This window comes from Schistocerca gregaria, unplaced genomic scaffold (genome assembly GCF_023897955.1).
Source record: "Schistocerca gregaria isolate iqSchGreg1 unplaced genomic scaffold, iqSchGreg1.2 ptg000304l, whole genome shotgun sequence".
Lineage (NCBI taxonomy): Eukaryota > Metazoa > Arthropoda > Insecta > Orthoptera > Acrididae > Schistocerca > Schistocerca gregaria.
In genome coordinates this window covers 4,176,051-4,189,952 of record NW_026061786.1, presented here as the reverse complement: position 1 = coordinate 4,189,952, position 13,902 = coordinate 4,176,051, and the positions used below count along the sequence as shown (strand labels likewise).

Below are 13,902 nucleotides of genomic sequence, written 5' to 3'. Positions count from 1 at the left end.
TGCATTATTTAAGAGCTGTTTGCTGTTGTGTGGTGAAATTAGGAGATGTTTACCTGTTTGGGGCCCTTTGTCGGATGACCACAATCGGATCAGTGCGGTTGTTTTGTGACAAAAATACTCCACGACTAAATAAAAGGGCTCCACATAAATAGAGTGCAGCCCTTCCTTACTTTCCCGAGCAGCACAGCGCAGTGTGAGCTATATTTTGCAATAACGGCAATCTGGTCAGAATGTGAGTGAGTAGACAAATAACTGGACAAATTTATCTGTAGAGGAGTTACAGGTCTGGATTGGAATGAATATCTTGATGGGTGTGGTTGTGTTGCCAAGTGTCGTGCACTACTGGAGTTCAGAAACTGTCTTACGTCAGCCTTACATATCGAGACCTATGAGAAGTAAATGTTTCAGAAAGATATATCGCATACAAATAAAGTACACTCGTTCCTCCTTCCATCAGCCTATGCTCTGAAATTATTTCCGAAAACCAGCAGTTCTTTGGCTATTTGGAGGTAAATGTTTTGCATTATTGACGAGCGGTTCACATGTCTGAAGGCTGTGCTATCATTTATTTTTAGCTGCTTACAATTAGCAAGCGTGTGTCCAGAACATTATAAATGCGTTATGTAGGAGTGTTTTGCAGGTCTGTATGATGTGGGACATGTCGGTGTGATACATATAGTCCATTTCTAAATAAAGTAAATTCGTTCCTCCATCCATGGACCTAGTGCAGGGTGAGTCTGTTTACCAGAAACGTGTAAGAAGAGGAATTTTAAATTCAGTTATTTAATATAGCGGGGTGGTGAGAGTGAATCAGCGAGTGTTCTCACGAGGAGCAAACGCGCTGTTATACCGTCATGGTGGATTCCACTGTCGGTCAAACTCTGGCGCCAAACGTACCCTTTGTCCGGCACGCGGTCGACAGGTTCCATCTTGTCCAGCGTTACGTACTCGCGGGTGCAGAAAGATGTTTATGTAGTCGGGCTCTGAGGCAAGCGCGGCTGACCGTTTGTGGCGGGACCCTGAGGCGCCACTTGCCGCCTACCTAGTGCGCTGGCCGTGCGGGTGTGCGAGCACCGCTGGTCGCTTGACGTCTGGCGGCCAGAGAGCTGCCGATGGAGCGGGCTCAGCCGGCCGCGCGTACGTCAGCCGCGCTCTGGAGTTTCGCTGTGTGAGCATGGAGAAGTCAGTTGGGACACACCTGCATGACCGTAATGTCTGAAAGATACAGTCATTTTACAGGTATTTACAGAAGGCTATGTCCGTCGCGTGTATGAGGGGTGTGTGACGTAAGCGGGATGGCGGCGCACCGATTGTACAGTTTGTACAGTTATTACGCACATTTGAGAGCGAGTCAATTAGCGGGCATTCTAGTGCGGTGCAAACGTGCTGTTATACAGTCATGCCGTGACCCACTGTCGAGCTAACTTTGCTGTCAAAAGTGTAGCACTGCGTTCTCGCTCGCACAGGCACACGTGGTGGACGGTGAGCGGTCGGCATCGACAGGTTTGAACGTGGCGCCAAAAGTGTGGCAGCGACAATTTTGGCGGGAAACGTGCGGAGGCGACGAATACACGTGGTGAGCGGACAAAGGGCCGCTGTGATGTCAAACTTGACAAGTTCTAGCGTGTCCAGCGAAAACATGTTTACGACGTGGAAGCGATCGCTGGGCTCGCCCCCCCGGACTAGTGGCCGGCCGCCTCACGTGACAGGCATAAGCAGTGTCTCCGCGCGCTGGCCAGAGGGTGTCGAGGATCTTAACTAATTCAGTAGGAGCGCGGACGTCGTGGTGACTGCACTGCGATTTCAAAGATGTGTGTGCTGACTGTGTTGGAGAAAAAGTGATGAACGTACTGCTCGAAATAAAGTCTTCAGTCCCTTCCCCCCTGCAAAATCAAAGGATGTGACTTACATTATTATAAGAGCAATTATTTGATGTGATTATGATAGCCTACCATTGACAAAAGATAAGTGAGGGAGTCAGTTCGTACATGTGATCAATTATGGTGTTGGGATTTGCAATTGTGATAGATTTTAGTTATGGATGTAAGGAAAATAGCTTTCTCGCCGAGAAAATGGGCCATCTTGAATAAATTATAAATGATAATCGTGTTTTTTGCATGCATTATCCTGTTGGAATTCAAACTTCCTGCCATTTTTTCTTGAGGTTAGGTTTGTGGACGTAGCACAATTGCCTTTTTTCCCGCCAAAAGCCGCCATCTTGGATAATGTCATGCTATTTTGCCAACGCTACATGCCGCCATCTTGGATGACGTCATCGCCGGCATCTTGAATAAATTTGACAACAATGCAGCGTGTCTTGACGCATAGGTTGTCTCTCCACTTGCGCATGGCTTCATCAAAGAACGACTGCTATCCTGGCTTGCCGTATCGTCCATTGAATATATTTGCAGTATGATTAGGAGGAAGTATGTTCTTCACTGTCATTCACATACCGCTGCTGATGCTTTGCGGTCTATAATAGAAACCTCGAGGAAGCGGATTATAGAGGAAAATAGGTACCCCTACGCTCTCTCGAATCAATATCGTGATGTTAAGTGACTGTAACTGTAGAAACGAGTTATTAACACCATAAATAACTCTCAACTTGAGGGATTACGTGCAGTATTAAAATCCTAAGGATTTGTTCATTCCCGTATGCCTTATATGTGGCATAAAGTTCATTTAAGGTAATTGTCGGTTAGCGCATTTGCATAGACCGCAACGGAATACTAAGACTTATTTCCCTCGCGGAATTGTAGGATTCCATTTCAAAGTTGTTCGTGTTGAACAAACTCGCTAGTCTCGCCAATTTCCCTGAAAAAATTTTAGTACGTGAGAAGGTAACAATCAGGAAGTCCTGCCAGAGGTAGTGCATCCTATTTGGAATACTGTTATAAATATAAGGATCTTTTGTTCAGTGATGGCATTCAGAAACTTTGTAGATAGAAAACACCACAGTGAATGTGTTCAAAATACAAAGAGCTTATATGTGATAGTGACTGTGAACTAAAACATACGGGCCGGCCGCGGTGGTCTAGCGCGCAGTCCGGAACCGCGCGACTGCTACGGTAGCAGGTTCGAATCCTGCCTCGGGCATGGATGTGTGTGATGTCCTTAGGTTAGTTAGGTTTAAGTAGTTCTAAGTTCTAGGGGACTGATGACCACAGATGTTAAGTCCCATAGTGCTCAGAGCCATTTGAACCATTTTTTAAAACATACGGATTCATTTCAAAGGACCCATCGAAACTTTCGGCCAACGAAACTCACTTTACACTTTTGTTCTCCGCCACGTAACACATTACTCTCGAGGAAAATAGGCGATTGTCAACCGTTTAACGAAACAGAAATTAATAAAAAAGAAACAATGAGTTAGTGGCAGCGTAAAATATTGCATAAACATGCAGACTGGATTATCCTGTAGCCACAAAAAACTAGTTAATGAATAGAAGTCAGCGCGAATGCCGTCATCCGGGAGTATAACTGCGGACATCTGCAATAATAATTACTTTGTGGTTAAAAGGTAAAGGACTGTTACAGCATGACGATTTTTACGACATTCAACTATTTCCATTACATGCGATCGATAATAATAATTAATTTTGTTTATTTGAAAAGGAGTGCTATTATGTTCATTGGAACGTACAGTTTGTGGTAAATGTATTCTTTACATCTAAAAATGGCACCGTGCCTTCTTCGTAGTTTTTTGCACAATTACACATGTTTATTATTTTCATCATACCAGAAGCTGCCTTGCGTCTTGAGTCAGTATTATTTTGTCTGCAGCGCCAGAGGTCAGTTATGCATTTGCTGAAATCTGTCACAAAGGTGCATAACGGATGTTCTAGGATACTCCATCTACTGGAATACTCGCGTTATAATCTGGCTCCTGTTCGTCTATATCATACACGAATAGCGTTGGTATAAAATTAGTGGATCTATCAAAGTTCTTCCTAAATTACTGGTACACAATGCAACGTTTTTTACGCTGAGAAGTGTAGCTGGTTAACATGATTCAAAATTATGTCTAATTAATATTCATAAATGTACTACCATGCATGGCTAATATTTAACATTACGCAAGAGCAAATTATAAGAGTATCTTACGCTAGTCCCTTGTTATATATAACTGGTAGCGGCTCTTCAGCCGCCATCAGATCTAAAAATGAGAAAATACAAACTAAAAATTTATCTGTGGGTTTGTAAAACAAGAAAATGGATATTAAATGTGCGAATAAAGTGACAAAAATACGTAATAATTACCGACTACGCGTCTAGTTCTCGGTGGTGTACTTTTAGATGACTCGTACATTTTATTCGCACATTTAATGTCCTTTTTTTTATTTTATAAACGTACTGATATCGTTTTGTTTATGTTTCCTAAGTTTTAGATCTGATGCTGGTTGCTAAGCCAAAACCGGTTATCAGTTTTAGAACAGTAGACATTAACTGCTGTAGTCTAATCCGATACAAAAGTCGCCGATCTCCCCAGTGGGTCAAATGGCCTCATTTCGTTAGTATGCAAAACACTCTGTGACACTATTTCGTTTGGCTTTCCAATGTCATAGAAATATTCGCAGAAAATTTTCGCAAAAAATCGTCTCATTAATTACGACAGGAAGATGTACCTTGTGAAAAGTGCCTAGAATAGGTCACACAGTGGTGTATGAAGATGTGGCCATTATCGACCTCTGCTTCCTTAGTCAACGGAATGTAAATTACTAGAATCGACTTCAGCAGACAAAAATGTAGGCCAGAGGCAAAATTACCCTAACCGAATGTAGTAAAATGGTTTACTAAGTTTTAATTTCCGCGAGTGTAATGCAGATCTTATTTCTCTCATCCGCACAGGCTTCTTTAAAGAGTTTTCTGTCTTTAGCAGAATAATATAGCTCGCATGATTACGTAGCACTTTGCGCAACTAATAGTGATGCTTAAACGACCTCACTTTTCCTAGTTTCTTAATCTGGTTTCAATCTGTGTTCAAGACACTGGAACTAATGTTTTGCATCAGGTATTTTGCTATCGTGCCTGCTCCTGTACCGATCGGAAGGTCACTCGTGATGTTGTTCATATACATGTACACAGTTAACAAAAGCGGTATCCACGTGCAGAACGCCACACTCGAGTGGATTTAAACTTTTCAGTTGGAAGTAAAGAACCAGTAGAGAGTTCTGCGGAGCAACAGACTGGACACTCACCATGCCGCCAAGCACAATCGCGACCGGTGGCCGGATCCTCATCATCAGGTGGCCGACGGTCGCACTGGAGCCAAAGTGATGTGCTGTGCAAATGGAACCGGCTCCAACTGACTGGCATTGTTGAGGACTTACACCGCACAGATCGTTCACGTTCAACAGCTGCACAGAATGATCGATATCTACGACTGTTGAGTCAAAGAAAACGTGGGTTGAGTGCTCCAGAACTGAATACGGCGTTCGAAGAGACTACAGTTGTTGTATCGCATCGGACGGTTAGCAGATGATTACGTGATGCAAATCTGCATTTCCGACGACCGTGGCGAGCACCACAGACTCCGTTATAGGTGGAACAGAAATCAAACAGAATGGACATCCCAGGATTTGCGTCGGGTGTTGTTCCCAGACAAAACTCAGATCTGTTCATACCCTGATAACCGTAGACAACGTGGTTGGTGAGAACCCGCTAATCTGGAACTCCTTCAACATCATATCCCATATGTGCAACAAGGTGTTGGTGGAGAGATGTTCTGGGATGACTGTTTTTGAACGTAGACAACTGCGACGTACTCTGCTGGACCTATGCAGAATCGTGATTGACGGTGGGAAAGTCTGGACCACGGCTTCCTTGACAATCTCATCGATGGTATGCCAGATTCAAGCCTGCATCCGGACAATGGGGCTATTATTGACGTAGCTCAAGAGTGCTGTGAAAAAGCTCCCATGGGAAACAGACGATTTTGTCATTACACAAATGTTTGCTTTTTTGGTTGACTAATCTGGAGATATTGCAGATGAATGAATTATACGCATGCGTCAGAGCCAATTTTTGTTTTTGTGCCATGAATTTTATAAGTAAGGGATGAAGCAAGAGATTTGTTTTAATGAGTGTAATTGCACAGGTGACAATCAACCAAAGCATTATCTATAGCCCTATTAAAGTTACTTTGCAGTTGACGTCTCTCACTTGTCATTACAATGTTGCCGCATCGGTTGCCGACAACCGCTCAGTTATAGGAGACAACAAACACGGCGAGTCACTTTAGAAGTGCCGTTAATGTGTAACGCGGATTATTGTTGGAAGCGGCCACCGCGAGGTACGACAGGAAAGCGAGATGCTCTGTCGACAGCTGATTTTAAGTGAACAGTGACTGAGCTGCGGCGAACAACTATTTCTGTAGCCCTGAAACTAAACTCTTGTCCTAACCTAACCACAACCTCGTGGTCTGCAGTGTGTGCGAGAAAAAGGCAGTCAACAGTGTGCGGCAAAAGTAAGACCACGGTCGCTTTGTTAAGGCTAATCTTCACGAGCTTGGTTACTTGAAACTATCCTCACACTGTCTAAACAGCTGCCGCTTTACCAACTGATGAGCAGTCCTGGTTGGCACTTGGTTGTAGATTGTAGGGGCACACGCAAGTTCCAAACCTAAAAAGAATGATAGGAAGAAAAATAAGAGCAACGATGTTGCATTCGTATATTTATGACCGTGAAGAATCAGTTGCTCACAAAATGTCGTGCAAAGCTTATCTAATGTAAAAGGATCTCTGTGAGATAATCGAATACGAGACGTTGAATCGCATTTTGTACGGAAGAGTACAGTAGTGTTTGGTTGGTGCCTTGTATGAAACATGTATTTCGATAACATCGTTGTGTGTGTGTTGGGGGGGGGGGGGGGGGCGTGTGTGTTGTTTTTGATGTGGTCATCGTGTGTGATGAAATACGCACTGTAGTTTCCTCTAGCTTAAAACACTGTGGCAACAAGAATCGTGGTGCAGCTACGTCCACACATTCAGATGACGGTAACACCACTTATTTCAGGTACTGGCGGAGGTCATTTGTAATTCAGGTAATTCATGTGAAAATGTTTCCGACGTGTTTAGCCGTATGACGGAAATTAACGACTTTGAACGCCGGATGGTAGTAGAAGCTAATGCATGGGATAATCCTTTCCGAAATCGTTAGGAAATTGGAGTATTCCGTGATCCACAGTGTCAAGAGGGAAGGAAAAAAAAGCCAAGAAAAAAAAACAGCAGCCGGTGATTTTGTCGCCTGATCCGGATACGGTGGGGCATGTGGTCAACACACCGTCTCCCAGCCAGCCATTGTCAGTTTTCGTGTCGGGTGACGCTACTTCTCAAGCAAATAGCTCCTCAATTGGGCTGAGTGCTTCCCACTTGCCAACAGCTCTCTGCATAACCGGACGATGACCCATCCAAGTGCTAGCCAAGCGCGATAGCGCTTAACTTCGGTGATCTGACGGGAACCTGTGTTACCACTATGGCTAGGCCGTTGGCGTCAAGAGTGTGCGGAGAATACAACATTCCGGGCATTACCTCTCATCACGTATAATGCAGCGCCCTGTGTGTGAAGTAACAGCGGAAATCAATGTGGGACGAACATATCTGTTACTGCAGTGCGGTGAAATTTGGAGTTAATGGGATATTGCAGCAGACGATAGAGGGAAGTGCCTTTGTAAACAGGACGACATCGCCTGCAGCTCCTCTCCTAGGCTTGTGACAATATCGGTTGCACTCTAGAACACGGAAAACCGTGATCTGGGTAGATGAGTCACGATTTCAGTGGTAAGAGCTGACGGTGGCGCAGATCTCGGGAAACCGTGGACCCAAGTTGTCCACAAGGCACTGTACAAGCTGTCGGTGGCTTCATAATAGTGTGGTCTGTTTTTATATGGAATGAATTGGGTCCTCTGTCCCAACTAAACCGATCATTAATTGGACATGGTTATTTTCGGCTACGCGAAGAACGTCGGTTTGAAGAACATACTGGACAATTCGAATGATTTAGTCACCCAGATCGCCCGGCATAAATCCCATCGACCGTATACCGGATATAACAAAGAGGTCACTTCGTGCACAGAAACCCACAGCGGTATCAATTCCGCAATTTTGGACTGCTACAGAGGAAGCACGACTCAATATTTATGCACGGGATTTGCAACGACTTGTCGAGTGCGTGTCACTTCTAGCTGCTGCACTACGTGGCCGAAAGGAGGTCCGACACGATATTAGGAGGTATTCCGTGACTTTTGTCACGTCGGTGTACGATACGGAGCGGAAGACCGACTGTGCAGTTTCAGTTTCACCAGCCGAATATTAGGACAGTTCCTGCGAAATTAACACGGACTTTTACTTCGTAAAAGAGATGTCGGTGGAGTGCAAAGAAAGGCGGTTACCTTCACCGGCGCTCGGCTGCTCTTCCTTGGTGGTGACAGTGACGGAAGCGCCGTTCTCCTCCACGTCCTCCGCTTCCTCCCAGATCATGCCGAGCTGCGACGTCGCGATGGGCGCCACGGCGGCCACGTCCGCCGGCGTCACCAGGTCGTCACGGTAGGCGTTGTTGAGGCTGCGGTAGAAGGCCTCGTCGGGCACGTGCAGCACGTCGTCGGCACCCGACGCCGCCGCCGCCGCCGCAGCTGCAGCAGCAGCCGCCGCCGCCGCCGCCACGGCCGCCGCGCGCCGCTCGGCCGCCCCCGCAGCCGCCGCCGCCGCCGACGGGCCGGCCGCCGCCGCCGCCGACGCCGACGCCGACGCTGACGCGGTCTGCTGCAGCAGCGACGTGATCTCCCGCGAGAGCCGCTCCGCCTCCAGGTCCTCGGCCGTGACGACGGGCACGCGCTCGTCGCCCGCCTCGCCGGTGCCCACCGCCGTGTAGAAGTCGAGCAGCTGCGCGATCACGGCCTGCTGCTCGTACAGCAGCAGTTCGAGCTTCTCGAGGCGTTCCCACATCTTGAGGTACTCCTGCGACAGCAGGTCGAGCGCCCTCCACGCGTACTTGAGCTCGGTCTCGAGGATGCTGAGCCGCGACCCGAGGCGCTCCATGAAGTCGCCGATGATGAGGTCGACGCTGTGCGCGTAGCTGCCGACGCCGACGCCGAGGCCGAGGCCGACGCCGACGCTGGTGGTGGCGCTGCCCCCGGGCGGCGGCGGCGACCCGGCCGGCGAGGCGCCAGGCGCGCTCGGCCCGCAGCCGGGCTGCGCCGTCTGCGGCTGCGGCGCGGCCGCCTCCATGGCTGCCTCCTCAGCTGAGCGCAGCTGCTCCCTGCCGAACAGAGGCCGACTGTCGTTCTAATCTCGTTCGGTACTGTCGCACCACGTCCGCATTCGGAGCGGCGGGGGCAATGCGAAGGCGTCTACACACTAACAGAGAACCCCTCGAGTGTGAGGTCGCGAGTTCAGTCTTTATTGAGACTTATTCGAAAATATTGTGTTATCAATTATGATAGAAAAGAATATGAGCTGCTAGCGACTCACCCAGCGCATCGGGAGGCAGACAGAAAATGAGTGTCCGATAGGCGCAGGGATCAACCTTGTGTGGGACGTATACAGTAAGCTTCAGAAAATGAGTGCACACTGAATGAAAAATGACGCGCCACAATGATCCTAAACGTTCGCACCATCGAGTTCGAAGACCGAGTCCTTGCGATTACAAACCGAACGGGACTTTCGACCTGGTATCCACTGTAAAAGGGAGTCGGAACGATGAAAATGACTAAATTAACGTTTTTTGGTATTTTTGATAGTAAAATTATTTCGAGTTTTCTGAATAAAACGAATCAAGTTTCACCATTTTTATCGCTGCAAAGTTGACGCGCCGCGTAACGGTTGTGGCGACTCGGTGTGTCACCTCTGATGGCGCCGCTCGCTGGCTGCAACCAGGGTATCTTTGCGGAATGAGACAGCGTTTTGTTTTCCAACGTTGTATGGCTTTATCTGTGTGACATGTAACTGTTCACATCGCTAAACATAAGCGCTATAACGTGTGTGTTGACTTGTGGAGTTTACTTTGTATTTTTTAGCTGTTCAATTTTGCGTATTTGACGAATTTTTCTATTACTTGTTTTACGTATTTGGTTTGTGGATATCAATATGCCCCGTTTCAGCAATCAAGCGATTACGAAAAGGTACAATGATTGGAAGATGAAATCTTTTGTTGTTTCGATGGGAAATACTGCTCAGACTGCTTCACCAATTAGTCCAAATGAATGTGATAGAACTCCTTCCAGCAAGAAACTTTGTGACAGCAAAGAAAAGTTCGAACACTATGAAAGTAACAGTAATTATTTGAATGAAATAATTAACATTTCCTTGCTCTCTAATATTTTGAAACATAACGTATTATTCCAAGTTTGCAAAGAAAGAGGACTGGAATTGAAAATAACTTCACACATTGGTTTGACATGTAAAATGTTATTGAAGTGTAACAAATACGCTGCAGAAGTTTCGTTTTCTAATTCTAACAGTATTCCTGGTAGTGGTGATAGTGGAAAGAAGGTGTATGATATAAATGTTAGGCTAGCGTTGCATTGCGAAGGGCAGTGCTGCAAGGACAATGTTATGTGGAACTATGAACTTGCCAAAACCACCAACCAGGTTTGGATTTTATAATGAATTGGTGGGATCTTCTGCTGAAGATATTGCTCAAGCAACAACGAAGAAAACAGTTGAAGAAGCTGTGACAGATAATGTAAATTATAGATATTTAACTGTTGCTTTAGATGGATCATGGCAACGTAGAGGTCATAAGTCTCTAAATGGAGTTGTGACAGCTACCACTGCAGACAGTTGCAAAGTAACTGGTGCTGCTATTCTCTCAAAACATTGTAGATGTAAGGGCAATACCAATAGTGAAAGTTGTGAAGCAAATTTTCACGGCACGAGTGGAGCGATGGAAGTAAAGGGAGTGAAAGCCATTTTTTCCAGATCACAGGAGTGGATTAATGTACGATACAATAACCATCTAGGAGATGGTGATGCTAATGGATATAAAGCTGTAGAGGAACTCAAACCTTCTGGCAATGAAATTCACAATAAAAAACAGGAGTGCATTGGACATGTGCAGAAGTGCATGGGGGCTCGCTTACGCAAACTAAAGCAGACATTAGGATCCCAGAAACTTAGTGATGGTAAGACCCGTGGAGGAAGTGGAAGATTGACAGATGAAGCTATTGATAGATTCCAGAAGTATTATGGGTGTGCAATTAGGCAGAATACAATATGAGGAGAGCAGTATGGGCATTATTTTTCCATACTGCATCAACAAATGAGCACCCACAACATGCACTGTGCCCCACATGGTGTAAGTACCAATCAGGAAAGGAATATGCCCATAAAAACAGTTTGAGGAGAGCAGTATGGGCATTATTTTTCCATACTGCATCAACAAATGAGCACCCACAGCATGCACTGTGCCCCACATGGTGTAAGTACCAATCAGGAAAGGAATATGCCCATAAAAACAGCTTGCCAAATGCTGTAAGTAAGCCCATATTAAGAGATTTATCACAGCCAAGTTTATTAGAAAAGTGTTTACATGGGAAAACACAAAATACAAATGAAAATGTAAATAATTTAATTTGGATTAGGATTCCACAAAGAGTGTTTGTACAGATAAAGACATTGGATTTTAGAGTGTATGATGCAGTGGCAACACACAATGAAAGAAAAATTATCAAATGTGATGTGCTGAAACGTTTAGGTTTCCAACCAGGACACAACACCATTTCCACAATGCGCCTAATTGACGAAAGACTATGAGGTGAAGGAAGAAGAGACAAAAGCCTACAACATGCAGCAAAAAGGAAGAAAAGACCAGTGAAAAGGAAACTAACACTGGAAAAGGAAGAGGATGCTGATAATCCATCACAAGGGGCAGGAATGTATTAAAAACTTTGGAAGCCATTTCCTGTAACTTTAAAATTTTCATCTTTGAGAAACATTTTCTCAAAAATTGCTAAATGTATATCAATAAAATTTATACACAATATTGTTTAGTTCTTTTCCTTAATGTTGATAATAAATTGTAAAAAATATTGTATAATTCAAGAGTTGTAGAAGAAAAAGTGCAAAATTTTAGACAAAAAAATAAGCATCTGTTTAAAAAAAATTAAAACAAAAACCAATAAATTTTTCTTAACATGGCATTATATCTTTGTAGAGAAATATTCACTGGCCATGTAGCTCAAATTTCAGAGCAAGGTTCGCAGGAGAACTTCTGTAAAGTTTGGAAGATAGGAGACGAGGTACTGGCAGAAGTAATGCTGTGAGGACGGGGCGTGAGTCGTGGTTGGGTAGCTCAGTTGGTAAGGCACTTGCCCGCGAAAGGCAAAGGTCCGGAGTTCGACTTTCGGCCTGGCACGCAGTTTTAATCTGCCAAGAAGTTTAATATGTTTAATGGTTTTAGAATCATATTGTTGCAACATCGTTATGAAAACTAATGGAATGTGATGGCAAGAAACCGAATGTGAAACAATCTGAAGTGGAGATGATCGTGAAAGTCGCTATTTCCACTGATACGTTTTAAAGGCACGGAAAAAAAACAAATATCTAGAGGCTGAATTTCTCCAGTGGTTCCAGGTGGTGTGAAATGCAATGTCACACACTTCGCGGGAGGGATAGTTTGCTCTAAAGGAGTATAATTTTTATACGTGGGCCAGGAACCAAGAAAAAGCAAGGTATTTTGACCAGCTATTGGCCAAAACCAGTGCTTACACCATAGCTGTAGTTTCATTACGAAAATTTCCCACTATTGCTTACTGTGACGTAAATATTCCCTACTGCCCTTGCAAGATCACGCACGTGAGAAAGAATCATAGGAAGCAGAGCAACTCCATCTTGTTGAAGCATAATAACTTTCCAGACAGTTTCCCATCCGCATTAACAGACGGCATAATAAATACGAATGCGTGAAGGCATTGATGTTAATTTCTAGGGTTCCTTTCATACACATTTCCTCTTCAAAACCCGATTGGCTGGTGTTGAAAACAAATTCCTTATTGAACGATCAGATAGGTTTATCTCATCTACAAACTTTCTGGCCGATTCCGCAGTTTGCTGTACATCGTTAAGTTGACGCTTTGTTTGAAATTTAGTTATCTTCCATTTTCAAATTCTGTAGAACTTTTTGAAGTTATGCAACCGTCCATTGCTTCTTGAAATTACTGTAATCAATGTCGCGCTCATTTTGCTGTGCATGAGGTGGTAGGTCACTATTTCTTTTGTCCTGCGAATTGTATCAAACAGCCTTGAAATACACAAACACTAGTTTTTGTAGCAAGCGCATCTTGTTCTCTCTGGAATATCCGTAGTTCTTATGCACTACACCGGACATATTGCTGCGGACTTCTTAAAAATCTGTTCGTAGTTGATTTTTGCTGTGCTGCAGATAATCTTCCATGTATGTAATTACGTTTAGCAACCGCTCTTTAGACAATGAGTGACCTTTGCAACTTTTCACTTGAGACGGGATTTGTGGCTCCCTGGCCGACAAGGATGATGAACTACACGGCTTTGACACGTGCGTCAGTATTACTTTCAGTTGTTCAGCACGTATCGTCATTATTGTACTCGTCATATACATTGTACGTTAGCCGGCCGCGGTGGTCTCGCGGTTCTAGGCGCGAAGTCCGGAACCGTGCGACTGCTACGGTCGCAGGTTCGAATCCTGCATCGGGCATGGATGTGTGTGATGTCCTTAGGTTAGTTAGGTTTAAGTAGTTCTAAGTTCTAGGCGACTAATGACCACAGCAGTTGAGTCCCATAGTGCTCAGAGCCATTTGAACCATTGTACACACAGTCGAGCGAGTACGATACCAGACATTCCACTGTTTCATTTTGCAGAGATGCTAATATTTCGTCTGCCACTTCTTTCTCACTCTACGAAGTTCTTTTGGTTCCTTTGCGACGAAAT

At 44.9% G+C, this 13,902-nt stretch overlaps 1 protein-coding gene across 1 annotated transcript in view; it reads right to left on the bottom strand.

Annotated features, from left to right (window-relative positions):
• The window catches only part of LOC126305264 (protein unc-13 homolog C-like), a 1,060,877-nt gene that overhangs the window by 618,750 nt on the left and 428,225 nt on the right, over positions 1 to 13,902 (bottom strand). Inside the window, exon 3 of the mRNA XM_049992034.1 lies at positions 8,390 to 9,255. Coding sequence (XP_049847991.1) covers positions 8,390 to 9,224 — 835 coding nt within the window. The 5' untranslated portion in view covers positions 9,225 to 9,255. The remainder of the gene's footprint in view (positions 1 to 8,389; positions 9,256 to 13,902) is intronic.